Source organism: Saccopteryx leptura, chromosome 13, assembly GCF_036850995.1.
Source record: "Saccopteryx leptura isolate mSacLep1 chromosome 13, mSacLep1_pri_phased_curated, whole genome shotgun sequence".
Taxonomy (NCBI): Eukaryota; Metazoa; Chordata; class Mammalia; order Chiroptera; family Emballonuridae; genus Saccopteryx; species Saccopteryx leptura.
The window spans coordinates 24,770,974-24,793,325 of NC_089515.1; the positions used below are offsets into that span (position 1 = coordinate 24,770,974).

At 49.1% G+C, this 22,352-nt stretch overlaps 1 protein-coding gene across 1 annotated transcript; it reads right to left on the bottom strand.

Moving 5' to 3' along the window:
• On the bottom strand, positions 1–22,197 carry SFXN2 (sideroflexin 2). The gene is made up of 12 exons (XM_066355137.1): positions 22,104–22,197; positions 11,259–11,443; positions 10,882–11,052; positions 8,664–8,762; positions 6,896–6,971; positions 6,507–6,592; positions 5,204–5,264; positions 4,775–4,841; positions 4,233–4,282; positions 3,855–3,904; positions 1,482–1,529; positions 1–730 (listed from the first exon to the last, which is right to left on the bottom strand). The coding sequence occupies exons 2-12, from the start codon at positions 11,417–11,419 to the stop codon at positions 631–633; spliced, it is 969 nt and encodes a 322-aa protein (XP_066211234.1). The 5' UTR covers positions 11,420–11,443; positions 22,104–22,197; the 3' UTR covers positions 1–630.
• Positions 22,198–22,352: the final 155 nt, after the last annotated feature.

Below are 22,352 nucleotides of genomic sequence, written 5' to 3' on the forward strand. Positions count from 1 at the left end.
TTAGTGGAATTATCTTTTAAACACAGAAGTAAACTCAGACATGATTTTAGAGGAGAACAGAGTGTCAACAGACAGGACTTGCAGCACCACGGAACTCTGCTGGCTCATACAATGGGTTTTCCTAGCACCTAGAACTCCCAGGTGTCTGAGAAACTCCAGGTCAGCAGCAGAGGAGTCCCCTACTTCCTGTGGGTAAAGGTTCCCTAGCTTGAGAGCCAGCGCGGAAGGAAGAGGGAAGAGGAAAAGGCGTTTCTCTTTGTCCCAGGGGCTCTTCCTCACTCCTGGCCAGATCCAGAATCCCAAAGTTTTCCTAATTTTTCCAATTGGTTTGCTGAGTGCTTCCCGCAGGTCCCAGCAACTGCTCCCTGAGGGGGACTCACTTCCTAGTCTCCAGGGAATGGGAGTTAGGGGGAGCAGATAGAAGATTTGGTCTTTTTCTCCTTACTCAGTTTTATTCCCTGGAGCCCAATAAACCAAGTGTCTGGTAGAAGCATAAGACCTCCTTGCGTCCCCACCCCCCAAATCCACCCTGGCCTCAGGCCCTGTTGGCAAAGAGGAATGAGGGCACAGGCAGCTAAGGAGGAGCTGGTGATTACGGGTATCAGCTTGTCCTTGCTGGGAGGAGGGCAGTTAGAGACCTTTATTGAAACAGACGTAAGGCACAAGTTCTCCATACTTGGCCTTGATGGTGTCCTGGAGCTCTGGTTCCAGACAGGAAACTGGCAGTTCACTGAGAAGAGAGAAGGGGGTTAGGAGTCGCCACCTGGACAGCAGCAAATGACCTTCAGATGAAATCCAACTCCCATGCCACCTCTCTACGAAGCCCTTCCTGATTTCTCCTTCAGAATTAGTAATAGCCCCTGTATACCACACTATGTTGTTTTTACCTCTACTCAGGCCTGACTTCTTTCTCCCTGGTGCTCAACTTCCATCTTCTCCACAAGATTACAACACAGTGCTGGGAACACAGATGTCTAACAGATGACTACTGAGCTAAGAGTACCAAGGGGAGATCGGCAACTTCTCAGTATATATTCCAGCTGCACCTGGTCTCCTAGAACTAGTCCTTCACAGCACCTGATGCTCCCCTTCCCTGACAGGCAAGGACAGCGAAGAGCTTCTGGTCATCTACCCTCTGGCAAACATGAGCCAGACTAAGTACCTGTTCCCTTGTTCAGGTTCAAAGACCAGATCCAGCAGGGGGAGTTATCTAACAATCCCACCAGCAGGACAGTCTCTTGTTCCCCCTCTTCCCTCCAAGGCAACCCTTGCTCCACGGGGAGGGAGCAATTCATCCCCTTGGACCTGTGTTCTGGTTTACCATTCATGTGGGGTAAAGAGGCCCAGATTTAGGCTGGTAGGCACTCATCCCTGGACAAATGCTGCCCTGCCTGCCCCTCCCTCTCTCCTTTGGGACAGCAAGCAGGTCAGAGAGAGCAGGGACAGGACAGGTGGTAAAATAAAGAATGAATAGCTGATACCATTTCTGTGGGAAGAGCCCACACGCCACCGGCACCATGAAGATGAGGCTGGAGAAAAGAAGAAATGATAGTGTTAGAGGCATTTCCCCACAGGACCTCCCACAGGCCATTCCTGAGCCCCCAAGATGGGGAGAGATGTCCCTTTACCTGGCCTGCCTTCCCGGCTGGACCCCAGCTCCTCTCCCTCCTATCCCTCTCATGGTCTCCTGATGCCAGGACAGTCATTCTGGCACGGAATAAAATCAGCCCTCCTCCACCCCCTCTCCCTCCCCCCTATGACCCCCGTTGTTCAAGCACATGAAGTCACTGGAGTGCAAGCAGCAGCCCTAAAGCCCACATGCACTGCGGATGCGTAGGGAAAGCAGTGAGGGCGTGAAGCCAAAGGCCTAATCCTTTATTCTGAACATCTGGACTGCTGAAGAACAGGAAAGGGCAGGGTTTCTCAAACTTCAGCGCACATACAAATAACTCCAGGGGCTTACAGAAACGCAATGGTGACTCAGTAGGTCTGGGGAAGGACTTGCGAGTCTATTTCTGACAAGGTTTCAGATGGTGCAGGTCCAGGACCATGTCTTACAGGATCTGAGAGTCTAACAGACCTGGGTTCATATCACAGCTTTGACACGTAAAAGTTGTGCAATCGGGGGCATGTTATTCCTGAGCCCGCAGAGGGGGACAAGAGTGCCTACCTCGCAGGGTTGCTGTGAGCATTCAGTGCGGGAACCTGGCAGCCAGCCTGTGGGAACTGCCCACTCAGGAATAACTCAATAGCAGAAGTATAGCGCATCTGCCTGGGACCAATCTCAGCTCCAACATGATCAGCTAGACACTCTCAGTGGACTGCCATCATCCAACCTCAGTTTCTTTTGTAAAAGATGACCGACAGTATCTATACTTCCAGGGCAGGGGGAATTACCGTATTTCTCATGTATAAGACGCACCTTTTCCCAAAAAATTTGGGGTCTAAAAACTGGGTGCATCTTTTTTTGTGTGTGACAGGGACAGAGAGAGGGACAGATAGGAACAGACAGACAGGAACAGAGAGAGATGAGAAGCATCAGTTCTTTGTTGCAGCACCTTAGTTGTTCATTGATTGCTTTCTCATATGTGCCTTAACCGTGAGGTTACAGTAGACCGAGTAAACCCTTGCTCGAGCCAGTGACCTTGGGTCCAAGCTGGTGAGCCTTGCTCAAACCAGATGAGCCCGCGTTCAAGCTGGCGACCTTGGGGTTTTGAACCTGGGTCCTCCGCATCCCAGTCCGACACTCTATACACTGCGCCACTGCCTGGTCAGGAAAACTGGATGCATCTTATACAGCGGTTGTGGCATTTTAAATGCCATAGATGGAGCTGAGGACAAGGCAATATATGAAGACAGTGATGCGTCATCAGACACAGATGAGGACAAGCTAATGGATGAGAGTTTTGACAGTGCTGAGGGGTTATATGAATTTTATGATGAATAAAACTTGAGTTCAATAACTTTATGCAATATGTTATTTTTCAAATATCGGCCCCCAAATTAAGGTGCGCCTTATACATGAGGAAATACGGTAAGTGAATTATAGCTGTGAAGCATCAGCACAGAGGGCACACACGCAATTCGTGTCAGTTATTGTTGCTGTCATTAGCCCTGGAGCCCTGAGAAGCATGATTAATGGCAGGACATGTCCAGTCAGTGGCAGGCACTGAACAACGCTGCCATGACATGTGGTGGTTTCCTCCTGTGCATGGCTGGGACACCTGACAGCCCAAGGCTATCTTGTCATTTTTGTCTCTTTGTTTATTTTATCTATTTATTTATTTTTCATTGATTGCTTTCTCATATGTGCCTTGACCGCGGGCCTTCAGCAGACTGAGTAACCCATTGCTTGAGCCAGCGACCTTGGGTCCAACCTGGTGAGCTTTTTGATCAAGCCAGATGAGCCCGCGCTCAAGCTGGCAACCTCAGGGTCTCGAACCTGGGTCCTCTGCATCCCAGTCCAATGCTCTATCCACTGCGCCACCATCTGGTCTATTTATTTATTTTATTGAGATATACTGACATATAACAATGTACAAGTTTGTGTCACATAGTTATCATTATCATTCTTTTTCATGGTGGGACTGTCTCATGATTTTTGCCTCTTCTCCAGACTTAAGGTCGAGGGAAGACCCTGGGACACAAGCACTCTGCTTCTCATACGGACATGTGCACAGAGCCTAGGTAGTCTGTCCCTTCAAAAAGATGAGGCGAGAGTTCTCCGGATGGGTCGCTGGCACTTTGGAAGTCAGGTGAAGGACTTTATGTTCTCCAACACAAGTGACACGGGAAGGCAGACCTTGGGTGCCTCAGCCACCCCAAAACCCAAACCAAGAAAACACATTACTCACAAGCACCCACACAGCATAACCTGCAATGGCGCATGCAGGACCTTGACTTTCTGCACAAAAACACACAAAAGAAAGACTCACATGGGGCTCACATACCTTAAAGTGAACCCCACGCCTCCACCACCACTCAGCCGGCTAGAGACCCGCAGGCACGACCTGCTGGCCCTGGGGAGAGGAGGGGCTCTCTCTGTCCCTGTGGACAAGGCCAAGCCGCCGGGCACAGTGTCAAAAGCGGCGGCCAGTGGGGACAGGTATGGCTCTACTTGAGAGAGATGAAGGTCGGTAGCTGGCGGGAAGGATGAGAGAATCAGGAGCTCCCAGGCGCAGATGCGGCCGGAGGACTGTGGGCAGGGAAGAGACAGAGGGAACCCCACTCACCTGCATGAAACGCAGTTTCTCCAGCCGTTCCATGATGACCGGCAGGAAGACTGAAAGAAACCAGGGAGAAGCTGGGGGACCTGTGAGGCTCCCCCTAAGACCCCTTCCCGAAGTCAGACCAGGCACTGAGTGGTTCCCCCTCCTTCTCCAGAAGTTCCAGAAAACACTTTTCACTTGGGAGAAGAATGGAAGACTGTGGGAATCTTTGAAGACCGAGGGCAACAGGTTTTCATGCGACTGTGCAGCATGTCCGGGTTCCCGGTTGGAAGTAACCAGGCAGGGTTGTTTCCTTCCCACCGTCCCCAGCACCCGCACTGTGTCCACACCTGGAAGGTACTTAAGGAATGTGTGCTGAATGAAAAGAACTTAAAATGTCTGTTTCATTGATGTTCCGGGTAGTACAGTGTGGTTCTCCCATGGCTTTCAGCACTCAAACAAACCAGTATGAGAAGCTCCCACCTCCAGCCCAAAAGCTGAGTGTCGCCGAGGCCCCCATCATGTGTTCCAGGGGCCCCCAGGAAGGGAAGGCTTTCCCATCTTACGCATGCCAGGGGCTGCCATGGTGATCCGAGAAATAACCACTTGGGTGATGCCTATGGCTGCAGCTCTCTGAGGGCAGAAAAGAGCAAGTAGTCAGGAATGACTTTATCCAGTATTCACGGCTGGGTCAGGGTCAGGGCCAAGGTCATAAGCAAGTCTGAACTAGTAAACGGGTAGGGATGGACCCTCCAGGGGCTAAGTGACTTCACCCAATTCTCACCCACTCAGCCAGACTTTTATGGCTTCAAGACCAAAAACGATGGAGAAAGAACATGAGAAATATACTAAAGAGAAATAGAGGGAAAACTGAGGGGAATGAGAGTGGGGTCAGGGAGACCTTATATGGAGCCCAGGCCCACTGTGAGCACTAAGGACAGGACAGGATATGAAAGGGGTCCCCTCCTCCCATGCAAAGGGAGGTCTCTGCTCACCCGGGAATGTCCAATCTCATTGTGATTCCCGTCCTTCACGCAGATGCCCTCGATGAGTTCCCTAAACACAGACAGAAGTTGCTGGTCTCGGGAAAGGGGTGCTGGAAGTCTGCCAGCAATGTGCCACACCAGGGACCAAGGCCAGGGCACTCTAGCTCTAAGAAGCCCCCCCCCCCCCCCCGCAGCCTGGTCACAGGTGACCTTCCTTCTGTACTCCAGTGAGTGGTATCTCTGAAGTGATCTAGGGCAGTGACTAAGAGAGCTAGTCTGGAGCCTAGACTGCCTAGGTTGAATCCTGAAACCACAGAGTAAGTGTCTGATCATGAGCAACTTCTCTAATCCTTCTAAGCTCAGTTATCCTCATCTGCAAAACGGGGAAAATAGTTCTTGGTGAGAATAAAACAGGACAATGCCTGCAAAGTGCTTAGTCCAGTGCCTGACAGAGTGACCACACCACAAACAGTAGCTGCTCTGACTCTTATTCTCAGGCCAGGTCTTGACAGCATTCAATGGGCAAGGGAAAGAGGAGAGAAATAATGTGTGTGCACAACTACTCAGGCAGTACGCTCTTTCAGCAAGGGGAATGTGATACATTTCCATTTACTAGTGGTTCCAAGAGAATGTGGCTTGCAGAAATTGGTGATGATGATGAAGGTGATGACAAGAGTAGCAGGAACAGCTAACACTTATTTAGCATTTGTTACACTCTAGGTGCTATTTTTGAGGGCTTTACGTACATTACATCACTCAATTTTATAACAGGGGAACATCTATGCTTTCTCTAGTCAAGAAGTAAGAACTATGAGACACACAGGTTTCTCCTTTTACCTTTCTGGCTGCAAAGCTTAGAGCCGGGTGCCTGGAAAACATCTATCTACTCCTCTGGCTTCCTTCAAAGCTTCTTGGCTCTGTTCTATCTTTGGACACCTCGCTCTGCTACATTTCATTCTGTAAGCCATCCCCCGGGCTTTGGAAGTAAGCAGAGTTCACAGCTTAAATACAGTTGCAGTTGAAAGGACATGATCGAGTATAAAACCCCACAGGCTCACCCCATTCCCTCATCCCACACCGTCCAAAACTGACTGCTACACACTCATCACAGACTAAGCCTAAGTCACCCACTCCTGTGGCCATCACTGTCGGAGCAAGCAGTCAATCCTCAGGGGCCCTCAGAGGCACAGCCCAGCAGCCCCGCCACACCCACCCCGACCCCAAGAAGCCACCCATCGCCTTGGTTTCTTGCCTTGGGTCCCCTGCTGACCTCATGGCTTGTGGGGGGGGGGGAAGGGACCCCTGTACTCACTGCTGTCGCATCATTGGGATGTTGACACAGTTAGCAGCAGCCACAGCAGCAAAGGGCACCCAGCGGCTCACCAAGGGTGGAGCTTTCTGTTGGGAGAAGGAACAATGGGAGCTGTTCAGGTTCACTACAAGATGGCAATGGAATTTTAAGAACTATAAAACAAGAAATCAGATCTCGCTATTGCCACACATCCAGACATCCATCTGGGAACCCAAACTCCTTCAAAGGCCAAAGAAAGACCAACCTGGGAACAGCCATACTAAATTTCCCACTACTTGGCTGGGCTCTGGTTATATCTGAATTCACCCAGACTGGGGAAATGCCTACTTCTCCCTAGGACTTTGCTGCCCCCTAGTGGCCACCATGCCCACAGCAGCCCCAGACAGTACCTTTGTCAACATGTTCATGCTCACAGCAGTAGCCACGGCAGTGGTTGTGGCTGAGATGTAGGAAAGGGCCATCTGCCTAGTGGAGGAGAGAGATGCTTGGGAGTGGGGGAGTCCTTTGGGCTGAGGGCCAGACCATGGCTTGAGTGAGAAAGTCTGGAAATGAGGCTTCCTGCCTGAGAAGCTCATGGGATCTGTCCCCAGTGTCATCTTGAGATTGCTCCCCAATTCACCATGCTCCAGCCCCCTGGACCTCCTTTCTGTACTTTTTTAAAAAATTCAACAAATATTTCTTGAGTGCCTATTATGTGCTAGATATTGTTCCAGGTAGGTACTTCCTTTCTGTACTTTAAACATGGCAAGTTTTTTCCTACTTCAGGACCTCTGCACACTGCTGTCCCTCTCCAGGGTCTTCTTCCCTGGGGTTTCATAGCTAAATCCTTATCCTCAGAGCTCAGCTGAACTGTCAGCTCTACAGGACTCTCCTGACCAGTGTATCTACACAGACACCTCTCTGTTGTTCTCTATCTTGTCACCTGTGTATTTCCTTACCGGCAACAGTCACAATCTGAGACTTTTCTTAGAGGACCTTAAGTTCCACAAGAAGAGGGACTACCCCTGTCTTACTTAAACATATCCCCAGCACCTAGAACCATGCCAGGCATACAATACACACCCAAGAACGATTTTTAGAATGAATGTAGAAGAAATATATTTATTTTAATTATTATTATTATTTTTATTTTTTTTTTTTGTATTTTTCTGAAGCTGGAAACCGGGAGGCAGACAGACTCCCCGCATGCGCCCGACCGGGATCCACCCGGCATGCCCACCAGAGGGCGACGCTCCGCCCATCCGGGGCATCGCTCTGCGGCAACCAGAGCCATTCTAGCGCCTGAGGCAGAGGACACAGAGCCATCCCCAGCGCCCGGGCCATCTTTGCTCCAATGGAGCCCTGTCTGCGGGAGGAGAAGAGAGAGACAGAGAGGAAGGAGAGGGGGAGAGGTGCAGAAGCAGATGGGCGCCTCTCCTGTGTGCCCTGGCCAGGAATCGAACCCGGGACTCCTGCACGCCAGGCCGACGCTCTACTATTTTAATTATTTTTATTGATTGATTTTAGAGCGAGAAACTAAGGAAGACTATTATTCTCAGGCCAGTTCTTGACAGCATTCAATGGGCAAGGGGGAGAGAGATGAAGGGGGAGGGGAGAGAGAGAGAAAGAAAAACATCGACCCATTGTTCTACCATCCATGCATTCACTGGCTAACCCTTGTATGTGCCCTGACTGGTGATCAAACCCACAACCTTGGCATATCAGGACAATGCTTCAACCAACTGGGCTACCCAGCCAGGGCTCTTTATTTTTATTTTAAAATTTTTTATTTATTGATTTGAGAGAAACACTGATTTGTTGTTCCACTTATTTTTGCATTCATTGGTTGACTCTTGTATGTGCCCTGACCAGAGATTGAACCTACAGCCTTGGCCTTTAAGGATGACACTGGAACCTACTGAGCTACCCAGCTAGGGCAGAAGAAATATCTCTAGAATGAACAAATTTTCAGTTGGTCGAGGAAGAAGATACTCTACTAATCAGCCTAAGAAAACACTCCCCAACCCTGAAAAGGGAGAGTTGGTCACCTGTCCAGTGTGAGCCCTACCCAGGGAGGAATGACAGCATGAGAACCCTTTCAAAGGTAAAACCCTGGAGGCAAAAGGACAGCTAGCTCCTCCAGACCCGCGTGGACAGCCCGGGGTTCGGGTCTCCTACCTGACCGACATGGGGGAAGCCGCATTCCTGTTGGTGTAGTTGACCAAGGCATTGAAGGACTGGTTCACCCACTGCCAGAAGACGACCGCTCGCATGGTCCTACCAGTAAACAAGGCCCGGAGAGGAGAGCAGAGTGGATGCTAGGGCTCGGTACACACAGGTCAAACCACATTCCCAGCTGACCCCCCCTTTCCCATGTTTTATGTATCCTGGCTTTTGCAGTATCACCCCTCCTCCTGAAATACACACACACACACACACACACACACACACACACACACTCACACTCACACTCTGTTCCATGTGTGGCTAAATCCTGCCCTGTTGAAAAGTCACTTCCTCCTCGGAACCTTTTTGACCCTTCCTTTGCCTTCCTGAGATAGTCATTCCACGCTCCCAGCTCCTACAACCCCGCATTCTCTCCTCAACCAACACTTAGCAAGCTGGACTGCCAATGTTTTTTTCTTGGTTTCTTCAACAAAACTGGGAGCTCTTTTGAGGGGAGGGACTAAAGTCTTTATATTTCTAACAGCTGGGGCCCAAGGCGCAGCTCAATAACTGGAGGAAGAATGCATGAGGGGTGTGGGAAGAGGGAAGAGGAAAGAGAGGAGGAGCCATACACCCAGCGGCTACAAAGTTTATTCCTCAACTGAGCTGAAACGGTCTTCCTATTTGTTTTTCCTAGTTCATTACATTATAAAAATGCATTAAATTATTATTGAACATAAGCACTTAAATTTTTTTTTTATTCATTGATTTGAGAGAGAAAAAAAACACTGATTTGTTATTCCACTTATTTATGCACTCATTGGTTTTTTTGTTGGTTTTTTTTGGTACTTTTCTGAAGTTGGAAACGGGGAGGCCGTCAGACAGACTCCCACATGCGCCCAACCACAATCCACCTGGCATGCCCACCAGGGGCAATGCTCTGCCTATCTGGGCTGTTGCTCTGTTGCAACCAGAGCCATTCTAGCACCTGAGGCAGAGGCCACAGAGCCATCCTCAGCGCCCGGGGCCAACTTTGCTCCAATGGAGCCTTGGCTGCGGGAGGGGAAAAGAGAGACAGAGAGGAAGGAGAGGAGGAGGGGTGGAGAAGCAGATGGGCGCTTCTCCTGTGTGCCCTGGCCGGGAATTGAACCTGGGACTCCTGCACGCCAGGCCAACGCTCTACCACTGAGCCAACCGGCCAGGGCCTCATTGGTTAATTCTTGTATGTGCCCTGACCATGATCAAACTGCAACACTGGTGCACTGGGACAATGCTGTAACCAACTGAGCTACTCAGCCAGGCTATAAGCACTTTTTACTTATATATTTATTTACTTTTAATTAATTAGTTAATTTTAGAGAGAGTAGAAGGGAGAAAGAGACAGAAACATTGATCTGTTTCTGTATGTGCCCTGACCGGGGATCGAACCTGTAACCCTTGCACATCAGGATGATGCTCCAACCAATGAAGCAAGCCATCCGGCCAGGGCTAGATGCATTTTTTTTTTTTTTTTTTTTGTATTTTTCTGAAGCTGGAAATGGGGAGAGACAGTCAGACAGACTCCCGCATGCGCCCGACCGGGATCCACCCGGCACGCCCACCAGGGGCAACGCTCTGCCCACCAGGGGGCAATGCTCTGCCCCTCTGGGGCGTCGCTCTGCCGCGACCAGAGCCACTCTAGCGCCTGGGGCAGAGGCCAAGGAGCCATCCCCAGCGCCCGGGCCATTTTTGCTCCAATGGAGCCTTGGCTGCGGGAGGGGAAGAGAGAGACAGAGAAGAAGGAGGGGTGGGGGTGGAGAAGCAAATGGCTGCCTCTCCTATGTGCCCTGGCTGGGAATCGAACCCGGGTCCCCCGCACGCCAGGCCGACACTCTACCGCTGAGCCAACCGGCCAGGGCCTAGATGCACTTTTTAAAGAGGACATCAGGATAGTTTATCATTGAGAGTTCTAGAGAGACTGCCTCAGTTAAAATCCAGGTACCAATACTTCCTGGCTGTATGAACTTGGACAAGTTATATAACCTCTCGAGAACCTCAGTTCATGTATAAAATGGAGATGGTAATAGTGCCTCTCAGTAGGTCTGCTGAGAAAATTAAATGAGATAACATATAGAAAGAATTTAGCACATTGCCTAGTTTCCATAAAGATGGTTATTATTATTACAACATGGGTCCCTGCTTAACAGACCCGAATGGCTCCCCCTCCCATTGCCTAGTTCCCGGGTCCCACCTGTAGAACTGGAGCATGAAGCCTGTGATGATCATGCCGCCAGGAACCTGGAAGGACATCCGTCCAATGACATTCATCTTCTCTCCAGTGTCAGGGTGGAAGGCTGAATCATACAGCTTCTTAGCATACAGCAGCTGCTCCACATGGGTGCCTGGGGGCACGACCCCCATCCTGTCACCCAGACAACAGGCAGAGTTACCTCCCTGGCGCCCCACCCCAAGTCATCCTGCTCCAATTTCTCCCTCCTTCCTGAGATCTCTGCCTATCCCCTCATCTTCAGTGTCCGCCTCCTCCCTAGGGGACTCGTCGCTGTTGCCCCAGGGCCTCCAGCCACTTCCCCTAGCCAGGGCCTCCAGCCACTTCCCCTAGCCCCTCACCTGCTCTTCTCCACCATCACTTTGGCCCAGTCCAGCTCCTGCTCCGATACCAGGATGGTGCGGGGGTCCGTGATATTAAAGAAGTGCTTCACCCGCCCCAGGAAAGTACTCTGGTCCCAACGAGGGGCATCTATGTCAAAGCCAGACTGGTCAGCCTCCATCTTGCTCACACACAAAACTGTGGACTTAAGGAATACAGGAAAAATGAGGACTCTCCCCCAAAGCAAAGCTTGCCCCGAGGTCCTGAGCACCTCCCACTGTGGTAGAATGTCTGCTTTCACCAGCCACCACCATCATCTAACTCGGGAAGGCCTCAGGGAATAGTCGCTAGACTGAGCAGCTGGGCACCAACACATGTTGGACAGCCCCGTTCTTTTTCTTTTCTTTTTCTTTATTGATTTTAATTTATTATGTTTACATAGATTCTAGTGTTGCCCCATGGCCAGCCCAGTTCTTGATCATGCTGCGGGGAGACTGGGAAAAGGGACAACACAGTGGTTGTTCCTGGGAAACTGAGTCTCACTGGGGCACAAGAGCCCACCGCTGGAAGGGTATATAACTTGCACGACAACAGTAACACAGGAGCTGATCAAATGGGCTCCCCAGAATGGGTGGAAGGTGAGCGAGTCGATAGGTTTATCTGAAGGAGGCAGAAGGCACGGGATCACATTAAAGGCAGAAACTATTACAGATAGAAGTGGACATGAAGGTGTCCCAACCACTTCCATCATTTCAGAGTCTCTGTGTGTGTGCGCGTATGTCGGCCCCGTGAGATTCTGGGTTGCGGCTGTGAGTGAGGCGCCATGCCTGCCCTCAAGGAATTTCAGAATAGGAGGAAACAGACAAGTAAATCAGCAAGGACAGCAGAGTGAACAATGCGGTTGACAGACCTGGGCGCAGTGGAAAGCCAGAGAAGAGGCCCCTAAGACTGAGATGACCATATTTCCCAGTTTGCCTGCGGCTGCTGGCCTGAGGTCATTATTAATAGCAGCCCCTTTCATCCCAAGTATCCCAATTTGGGTGACAAATTATAGTCATCTAAAACAGATGAGGGATTCTGAACACACTTTGTTAGTATGAGAAATACACAATGTTTTGAAGGATGTGTAGAAGTTAAGATAGATGGGAGAGCAGTATTCCAGGCAAAAAGAAGAGCCAGCATTCAGAGCACACGGTGTGTGTGTGTGTGGGGGGGGGGTGACGCTAACAGCTCACACTTACTGAGATCCTACTCTAGGCTAGACTCTTCGCTTAGTGCCTGACATGCATTTTCTGAATTCATCTTCACCATAACCTTGTAAGATAGATCCCCATTTTATGGATGAGAAAGCCAAGGCATAGATAAGTAACTTTACCAAGTCACATAAGCATTAGACAGTAGCAGAGTCAGGATTTTAATTCAGCTTGATTTACTCCAGAACTCTCGTCTATAACTGGGTTCTGTAATCCATGCCTTGAAATGCTCAGGCAGGTCTGAGATGTAAGGAGCTTGGACATTGTCGCTCCTGTTCTCACAACAAGGAAGAAAGCTGAACAAACTGAAAATCAACAACTCTCCTTAGACCCATCAAAGAATTGAGGTCACAGGGCAACCCCCCCCACACACACACACACCTGAAGAGACAAGCAGAAACAGAGAAACACCATTCATTGGGAGCAGAAGCCTACTGCTGGGGCAAGTGCCATTGGAAAACCTAAACTATAATTGACAAACAGCTAGAAGCTCAGTGTGGACAAGTGTGGACTCACTCTTGGGAGGTGCGGGGCACACTTTTGTGAGTTTTACCTCCAAGAGCCCACTAGGTTCTAAAGGTGAACATCAAAAATATCCTCTAGTCCTTCTGGCAGGGACAGGGGAAAATAGCCACTTTTATTTATTTTATTTTTAATTTTTTCCCATTGATTTGAGAGATGGGAAAGAAAAGAAAGAGAGTAATATCAACTCATTGTTACACCCAATTGTTCCATCTAGTTGTGTACTCATTGATTGCTTCTTGTACATGCCCTGACTGGGGATTGAACTCTCAACGTCAGTGCACTGGAAGTTTTGTCTGCTGAGCCAACCAACCAGGGCAAAAATAGCCATTTTAAAGCACATCCAGAGCCCCTCTGTTTCCCTCTTCTTCCTTCCTTCCTTCCCTTCCTTCCCTTCCCTCCCTTCCTCCTTCTTTCCTTCCCTCCTTCCTTCCTCCCTCCCTCCCTCCCTCCCTCCTTTCTTCCTTCCTTTCTCTCTCTCTTTCTCTTTTACTATCTTTCTTTATATTTTAGAGAGGGAGGGGACAGACAGGGACAGACAGACAGGAAGGGCAAGAGATGAGAAGCATCAACTCATAGTTGTGGCACCTTAGTTGTTCATTGATTGCTTTCTTATATGTGTCTTGACTGGGGGTTTGGGGGGTGCTACAGCTGAGCCAGTGACCCCTTGCTCAAGCCAGAGACCTTGGGTTCAAGCCAGCAACCTTGGGCTTCAAGCCAGCAACCTTTGGGCTTAAGCCAGTGATCATGGGTTCATGTCTATGATCCCATACTCAAGCCGGAGACAATGCGCTCAAGCTGGTGAACCACGCTCAAGCCGGATGAGCCCGCAACTCAAGCCGGCTACCTCAGGGTTTCGAACCAGAGTCCTCAGCATCCCAAGACGATGCCCTATCCTACTGCACCACCACCTGGTCAAGCCTTCTTTATTTATTTCTATTGATTGATTTTTAGAGAGAGAGAGGAAAGGAGAGAGAAACACTGATTTGTTGTTCCATTTATCTATGTATTCATTGGCTGCTGCCTGTATGTGCCCTGACCAGGGATTGAACCCATAACCTAGGGACATCAGGTCGATGCTCCAAACAACTGAACCACCTGGCCAGAGTGCTCTGTTTTTCTTAACAAAGCTTGCCCTCAAAGGAAACTGTTCTACCAGAACCTAAGTGACTTGGGAGAAGGAAGATATCCCGGCCCCTTCTGGCCTTCCTCGCTCAACTTAAGGGAGTGAGGGGAGACTAAGAACCCCTGTGAAGGCCCAGGGCTGCAGGCACACTCAGACGGAGACCCAAGCTTAGGCCTACAGAACTGCAAGTCTCAGACCTTGTTAAAGAAGACCTTCTAGAAACCCAAAGACAACAGGAGAGACTAAACCAAGGGCTCCAGAGGAAATTGTAGCCTTTGACACCTCCAGCTTCAGGAGAGAGGAAACACAACATAACTGCTTGCCGGATCAACACAAAACCTCATAAACATCATAATGGCTTTCAGCAAAAAAAAAAACTACAAAGCATATTAAAAGACACCCCTCCCCCCAAATAAAAACATAGTCTGTAAAAACAGAACGAGCATCAGAAGCGGATGACAAAAGTTTGGGGAATTATTAGACTGGGAACTTCAAATAACTACAATTCATACGCTAAGGATTCTAATAGGGAAGTGGACTACATGCAGAAACAGATGGACAATGTAAGCAGAAGCATGGAAACTAAGAAAGAATCAAAAGGAAATGTTAAAAATCAAAAATACTGTAACAGAAATTAAGAATGCCTTTGATGTAGACTGGACATGGCTGAGAAAAGAATCAGTGAACTTGAAAAAGTGTCAGTAGAAAATTCCCAAACAAAACTAAAGAGAAAATTTTAAAAAGAATAGAATATTGCCTGACCTGTGGTGGTGCAGTGGATAAAGCGTCGACCTGGAAATGCTGAGGTTGCCGGTTCGAAACCCTGGGCTTGCCTGGTCAAGGCACATATGGGAGTTGATGCTTCCAGCTCCTCCCCCTTCTCTCTCTCTGTCTCTCCTCTCTGTCTCTCCCTCTCCTCTCTAAAATGAATAATAAAAAAAAAAATTTTCAAAAAAAAAAAAAAAAAGAATAGAATAGCCTGACCAGGCAGTGGCGCAGTGCATAGAACGTCGGCCTGGGATGCTGAGGACCCACGTTCAAAACTCCAAGGTTGCTGGCTTGAGCACAGGCTCACTAGCTTGAGCACAATGTCACTGGCTTGAGCATGGGATACATGACCCCATGGTCGCTGGCTTGAGCAAGGGGTCTCTGGCTCAGCTGGAGCTCCAGGTCAAGGCATATATAAGAAAGCAATCAGTGAACAACTAAGGTGCTGAAGAACTGATGCTTCTCATCTCTCTCCCTTCCTGTCTGTGTCTATCCGTATCTGTCCCCACTCGCTAAATAAATAAAAGCAAATGCATTTCTAAGCCCTTAAAACTACTTCTTAAAAAAGGGAGAGAGAGAGAAATAAAGACTTTTGTGTGTGTGTGTGAGAGAGAGAGAGATAGATAGGGACAGACAGACAGGAAGGGAGAGAGATGAGAAGCATCAATTCTCTGTGCGTCACCTCAGTTGTTCATTGATTGCTTTCTCATATGTGCCTTGACCGGGGGCTATAGCAGACCTAGTACCTTGCTAAAGCCAGCGACCTCGGGTTCAAGCCGGTGAGCTGTGCTCAAACCAGATGAGCCTATGCTCAAGCCGGCGACCTTGGGGTTTCAAACCTAGGTCCTCTGCATCCCAGTCTGATGCTCCATCCACTGCGCCACCACCTGGTCAGGCAGAAATAAACACTTTTTAAGACAAAATTGAAAGAATTTGTCACTAACACACCTGAGTTGCAAGATGTTAGTAGTTCAGAGAGAAAGAAAATGATATAGGAAATAAACTCTGACTTACATAAAGAGTGTCAGAGAAAGAATAAATAAAATCTTTATTTTTCTTATTCTCATTTTTTTGTGTGACAGAGACAGAGAGACAGAGAGAGGGGGACAGATGGGGACAGACAGACAGGAAGGGAGATGAGAAGAATCAGTTCTTTATTGTGGCACCTCAGTTATTCATTGATTGCTTCCTCATATGTGCTTTGATCAGAGGCCTTCAGCAGACCAAGTGACCCCTTGCTCAAGTTGGTGAGCCTTATTCAAACCAGATAAGCCTGTGCTCAAGCCAGCGACCTCCGGATTTCGAACCTGGGTCCTCCGCGTCCCAGTCCAATGCTCTATTTACTGCACCACTGCCTAGTCAGGCTTATTCTCATTCTTTTTTTTTTTTTTCTTTTCTTATTCTCATTCTTTTTCTTTTCTTTTTCTTTTTTTTTTTTTTCTGAAGCTGGAAACGGGGAGAGACAGTCAGACAGACTCCCGCATGCGCCCGACCGGGATCCACCCGGCACACCCACCAGGGGCCACGCTCTGCTCACCAGGGGGTGTCGCTCTGCCGCGACCAGAGCCACTCTAGCGCCTGGGGCAGAGGCCAAGGAGCCATCCCCAGCGCCCGGGCCATCTTTGCTCCAATGGAGCCTTGGCTGCGGGAGGGGAAGAGAGAGACAGAGAGGAAGGAGGGGGGGGTGGAGAAGCAAGTGGGCGCTTCTCCTATGTGCCCTGGCCGGGAATCGAACCCGGGTCCCCCGCACGCCAGGCCGACGCTCTACCACTGAGCCAACCAGCCAGGGCCCTTATTCTCATTCTTAACAGTTAACAGATAACAGTTTATTCAAAATAATAATAGCAACAATATATTCCATGACTACAGCTGTGGATACCTGAAATGAATGACAGCAGTGATAAAATGGATGGAATGGAGGATCTGGAAATGCTCTGTTGTAAGGCACTTGTACTACCAGTGCAGTGGTATAAAGCTATTTGAAAATAGACTTGGATTACTTGTAAACGCATATTGCAAATTCTAGGGCAAGCACTTCAAAAGAAGTATAATCAATACCCTAAGAAAGGAAAGAGATTGGAATCATACAAAAAACTAAGGCTTTGGAACTTTTGCCTAAAAATTTCAGGAAGCCATTAAAAGATTTTAAGGTGAGTGACAAGATCAGATGTGTAGTTTATAAAGATTGCTCTGGGCAATTATGTGAGATCAATATGGTGTAGCAGGGCCTCATGGGGGGCAAAGAAACCAACTAACTGCAAGGGAACCCGAATAACCCAGGCAAGAAGTGGGGCTCAAATGAATCCAGATACACTGAACAGGCAGGAGGGCCCAACAGGAGAGAACCTTTTAAAGCAGCAGAATCCAAGGATTTGCTAAGTGATTGGGTAGAGCAGAAATATTGTGAGTCGGGGGTAAACAAGAGAAGCAGAATCAGCAAGACATATATAAACATGGCATTGATAAAAAACTGACTTAGGTCCTGGCCAGTTGGCTCAGTGGTAGAGCGTCGGCCTGGCGTGCAGGAGTCCTGGGTTTGATTCCCGGCCAGGGCACACAGGAGAAGCGCCCATCTGCTTCTCCACCCCTCCTCCTCTCCTTCCTCTCTGTCTCTCTCTTCCCCTCCTGCAGCCAAGGCTCCATTGGAGCAAAAAGATGGCCTGGGCGCTGGGGATGGCTCCTTGGCCTCTGCCTCAGGCGCTAGAGTGGCTCTGGTCGCGACAGAGCGACGCCCCGGATGGGCAGAGCATCGCCCCCTGGTGGGCGTGCCGGGTGGATCCCGGTCGGGTGCATGCAGGAGTCTGTCTGACTGCCTCCCCGTTTCCAGCTTCAGGGAAAAAAAAAAAAATTGACTTAGTACAAGGAATTAACTAATTGGTTTATGTAATTGTGGGCGTTGACTAAGTAAGCATAAGGTCAACAGAGGAGGCAGACAGGAAGAGGAAAAGGGGAATAATGCAGGCCCAGCTGTGCCTAGCCCTCTTTTGAAAACCTATGTATGTATGTATGTATGTATGTATTTTAAAGAAAGGGGAAGAGAGAAGCATCAATTCGTTGTTCCATGTAGTTGTGCATCCACTGATTACTTCTCATCCATGCCTTGACCAGGGATTGAACCTGCAACCCTGGACTGGAGCCAGCAACCCCATCACTCCAGGTCAATGCTCTATCCACTGTACCACAACCAGTCTGGCCCTCACCCTTTTTAAAAGGGATTCCATCTGATTAAGTCAGGCCACCCAGGATAATCTCCCTTTTGATTAACTCAAAGCCATTAGGGGCTTTAATTACATTTGCAAAATCCCTTCACCACAGTCCCTAAATTAGTGTCCCTGGAATAACTGGGAGGTGTGTGGCTGCTACAAAAAGGCTGATTCTCCCTCATGGCCCACTGCAAACATGCCAGGGAGAGTGCGGGTCCTGGGGAGTTTTCTTTGGCTGAGTCAAGGTGCCTCATCACAAATATCTAGAGCAGGGGTTCCCAAACTACGGCCCACAGGGCCGCATGAGGCCCCCTGAGGCCATATATCCGGCCTCCACCACACTTCCGGAAGGGGCACCTCTTTCATTGGTGGTCAGTGAGAGGAGCATAGTTCCCACTGAACTACAGGCCAGTTTGTTGATTTAAATTTACTTGTTCTTTATTTTAAATATTGTTTTTGTTCCTGTTTTGTTTTTTTACTTTAAAATAAGATGTGCAGTGTGCATAGGGATTTGTTCATAGTTTTTTTTTATAGTCCGGCCCTCCAACGGTTTGAGGGACAGGGAACTGGCCCCCTGTGTAAAAAGTTTGGGGATCCCTGATCTAGAGTGACATCTAGAGTTTCTAATTCAAGCAACAATGTGCTGAGACAGAGAATATAGAAAAACATTGGAAAGTCCTCTGCCTGTCACAACAGAAGCTCTTCTACCATGAAGGGGTAATCATTTGCTAAATTATGCAAGGAGTTTTGCCTTCATTACTGAAGTCAGGATAGTAACTGGCCGGTCCTTGTCTTTTGTAAAAAATAAAGCAACCCCCCCCCCAAAGTCTATGTCCAGAACATCTCCCTCACATCAATGCCCCCACAATGGGCACAGTTCTGTGACTACTTCAAGGCAAACTCAGCCCTTCTGTTCCATACTCCTATAGTATAATAAATACATAAACCAACACCATAGTCACCTATTATCAAGTATTATGTACTGTACATAATTGTATGGGCTATACATTTTTAAAGATTTTATTTATTTTAGAGAGAGAGAAGTGAAGGAGGAGCGGGAAGTATCAATTCATAGTAGTTGCTTCTCATATGTACCTTGACTGGGGAAGCCCAGGGCTTCAAACCAGCGACTTCAGCATTCCAGATGGACGCTTTGTCCACTGTGCCACCACAGGTCAGGCATGTACATGCTATACTGTGTGTGTGTGTGTGTGTGTGTGTGTGTGTGTGTGTGTGTGACAGAGAGAGACAGATACAGACAGACAGGAAGGGAAAGAAATGAGAAGCATCAGTTCTTCGTTGCGGCACCTTAGTTGTTCATTGATTGATTTCTCGTATGTGCCTTGACTGGGGGGCTACAGCAGACCGAGTGACCCCTTGCTCAAGCCAGAGACCTTGGGTCCAAGCTGGTGAGCCTTGCTCAAACCAGATGAGCCCACACTCAAGCTGGCAACCTCAAGGTTTAGAACCTGGGTCCTCCACGTTCCAGTACTACGCTCTATCCACTGCACCACCGCCTAGTCAGGCTACATGCTATACTTTTACATGACTGGCAGCACAGTAGATTTGTTTACACCAGCATCACCACAAACATGAGAGTAATATTCTATGTTAGGACAGCTACAAGGTCACTAGGCAGTAGACATTTTTCAGCTTCATTATATATATATTTTTTGGAGAGAGAGAGAGGACGGGAGAGAGAAGCACTCATTTGCTGTTCCACTTAGTTATGTAGTCATTAGTCGCTTCCCATATGTGCCCTGACCAGGAATCAAACCTGCAACCTTGGTGTTTTGAGGAACACTCGAATTGATTGAGCTAACCAGCCAGGGCCAACTTCACTATATATATATTTTTAATTTATTTTATTTTATTTTATTTTTTTACAGAGACAGAGAGAGAGTCAGAGTGAGGGATAGACAGGGACAGACAGACAGGACCGGAGAGATGAGAAGCATCAATCATTAGTTTTTCGTTGCGCATTGCGACACCTTAGTTATTCATTGACTGCTTTCTCATATGTGCCTTGACCGTGGGCCTTCAGCAGACCGAATAACCCCTTGCTCGAGCCAGCGACCTTGGATCCAAGCTGGCGAGCTTTTTGCTCAAGCCAGGTGAGCCTGCCCTCATACGGGCAACCTCGGGGTCTTGAACCTGGGTCTTCCGCATCCCAGTCTGACGCTCTATCCACTGCGCCACCGCCTGGTCAAGCAACTTCACTATATTTTTATGGGATCACTATCATGTATATGTTGAGTGATACTTAACATGACTACAATAACTGAGCCCTATATAGCACTTCCTAGATGACAGGCTATGTTCTATAAACATGACATATAATAATTCATATAATACTCACATTATAAGTCATATAATCCTTATCTAACCAGTGAGGTTGGTAAGAGGCACACACGCATGTGCAATCCAGGGGTACCAGCTCTGCCCACACCTATCAGCTCTTAAAAAGTTCTGGGTTTATATTGCAAATAAAGATCACGCTGTTCTCCCTACCTGGACAAAACAGTAATGTTTAAAAGCACTTACTAGGCCTTGGCCTGTTGGCTCAGCGGTAGAGCGTCGGCCTGGTGTGCAGGGGACCCGGGTTTGATTTCCGGCCAGGGCACATAGGAGAAGCGCCCATTTGCTTCTCCACCCCCTCCCCCTCCTTCCTCTCTGTCTCTCTCTTCCCCTCCCGCAGCCAAGGCTCCATTGGAGCAAAGATGGCCCGGGCGCTAGGGATGGCTCCTTGGCCTCTGCCCCAGGCGCTAGAGTGGCTCTGGTCGCGGCAGAGCGACGCCCCGGAGGGGCAGAGCATCGCCCCCTGGTGGGCAGAGCATCGCCCCTGGTGGGCGTGCCGGGTGGATCCCGGTCGGGCGCATGCGGGAGTCTGTCTGACTGTCTCTCCCCGTTTCCAGCTTCAGAAAAAAAAAAAAGAATAAAAGCACTTACTAAAGAATCAGACAGAACTTGGTTCAAGTCCCCACTCTATATTGCCTAAAATAAATTTCTAGGGTTATGAGAATGAAATGAAATCTTGTACAAAAAGCATTTCATTAGGAAAAATATTAGGAATTCCAAGAGGGCATATTTTGTGCACTGCTATGTCTCCAGAGTCTAGAATAGGACCTGGCTCCTTGTAGTAATAACTATTCTTTCTGTCCTCTGCAGGTGGAGGGGGTGGGAGGTAACATGTTCCAACTCACCCAGAATCCCTCTGGCTCTTACTTGCCTGTAAGTGCAGGGCCGTTTTTTGCCTCCTTAGTCAGAAACCGTAGCTCCCAATCCAACGTAATTTACCAAAACCCTGCCATCCCAGAATGCCTTTCACCAGCGCTGTTCAGGACTCAGGGCTCAGAGCAAGCGCCTGGGCTGCTTCTTAACTGGGACAGGCAGCCTCCCTCCACTTGGACTCCTACATCCCAGATTTTATTTTACTTTATTTTATTTGTTGACTGATTTAAGAGAGAGAGAGAGAGGAAGGGAAAGAGGGAGGGGGAGCGTGAGAAGGAGGGAGAGATAAATTTGTTGTCTCATTTATGCCTTCATTGTTTGACTCTTGTATGTGCCCTGCCTGACCCGGGATCAAACCCGCAACATTGGCAAATCAGACTGATGCTCTACCAACTGAACCACCCGCCAGGGCTTCCATCCTGGGTGAGCCCCCATCCCTCAGACTGACAGAGGAGAGGTCCAGAGGCAGACCCTGGCCACTCCTCTCGCAACTTGGCTTCAACAGGTGGAAGCCCAGTCCGCGGCGCAGCCTTGGGCAGAGTCAGCACAGACAGACAAGCTCCAACGGCCCCAGAGGGGCAGAGCATCGCCCCACAGGGGGTTTGCCAGGTGGATCCCAGTCGGGGCGCATGCGGGAGTCTGTCTCTCTGCCTCCCTGCCTCTCAATATAAAAAAAAAAGAAAGAAAGAAATACAAGCTCGATCCCAGAGCGTTAGAATTGGAGGTAGATGTGCCGGGCGGCTTCCTCCTAAGACCACTTACCTGGTCCTGGGAAGAGTGCACAGAGACAAAAGCCAGGAGATGCAGCCCACGCTGAAAGCCTGGCCCGCGAGCACAGCAGGACTCCGCCCGGAACCTCCCCTCGCCCCGCCTCGACGCCCTCTTTTATGGCCAATCACAGGCTCAGTGGCCCGGCAGCCACGTGGGCGAGTCTTCATTCTTGAGTCTCAACCTGCCAGCAGCTGCCCCCAGCGGCTCTACCCGGCTGCCTGCGCAGTGGGCGGATACCTT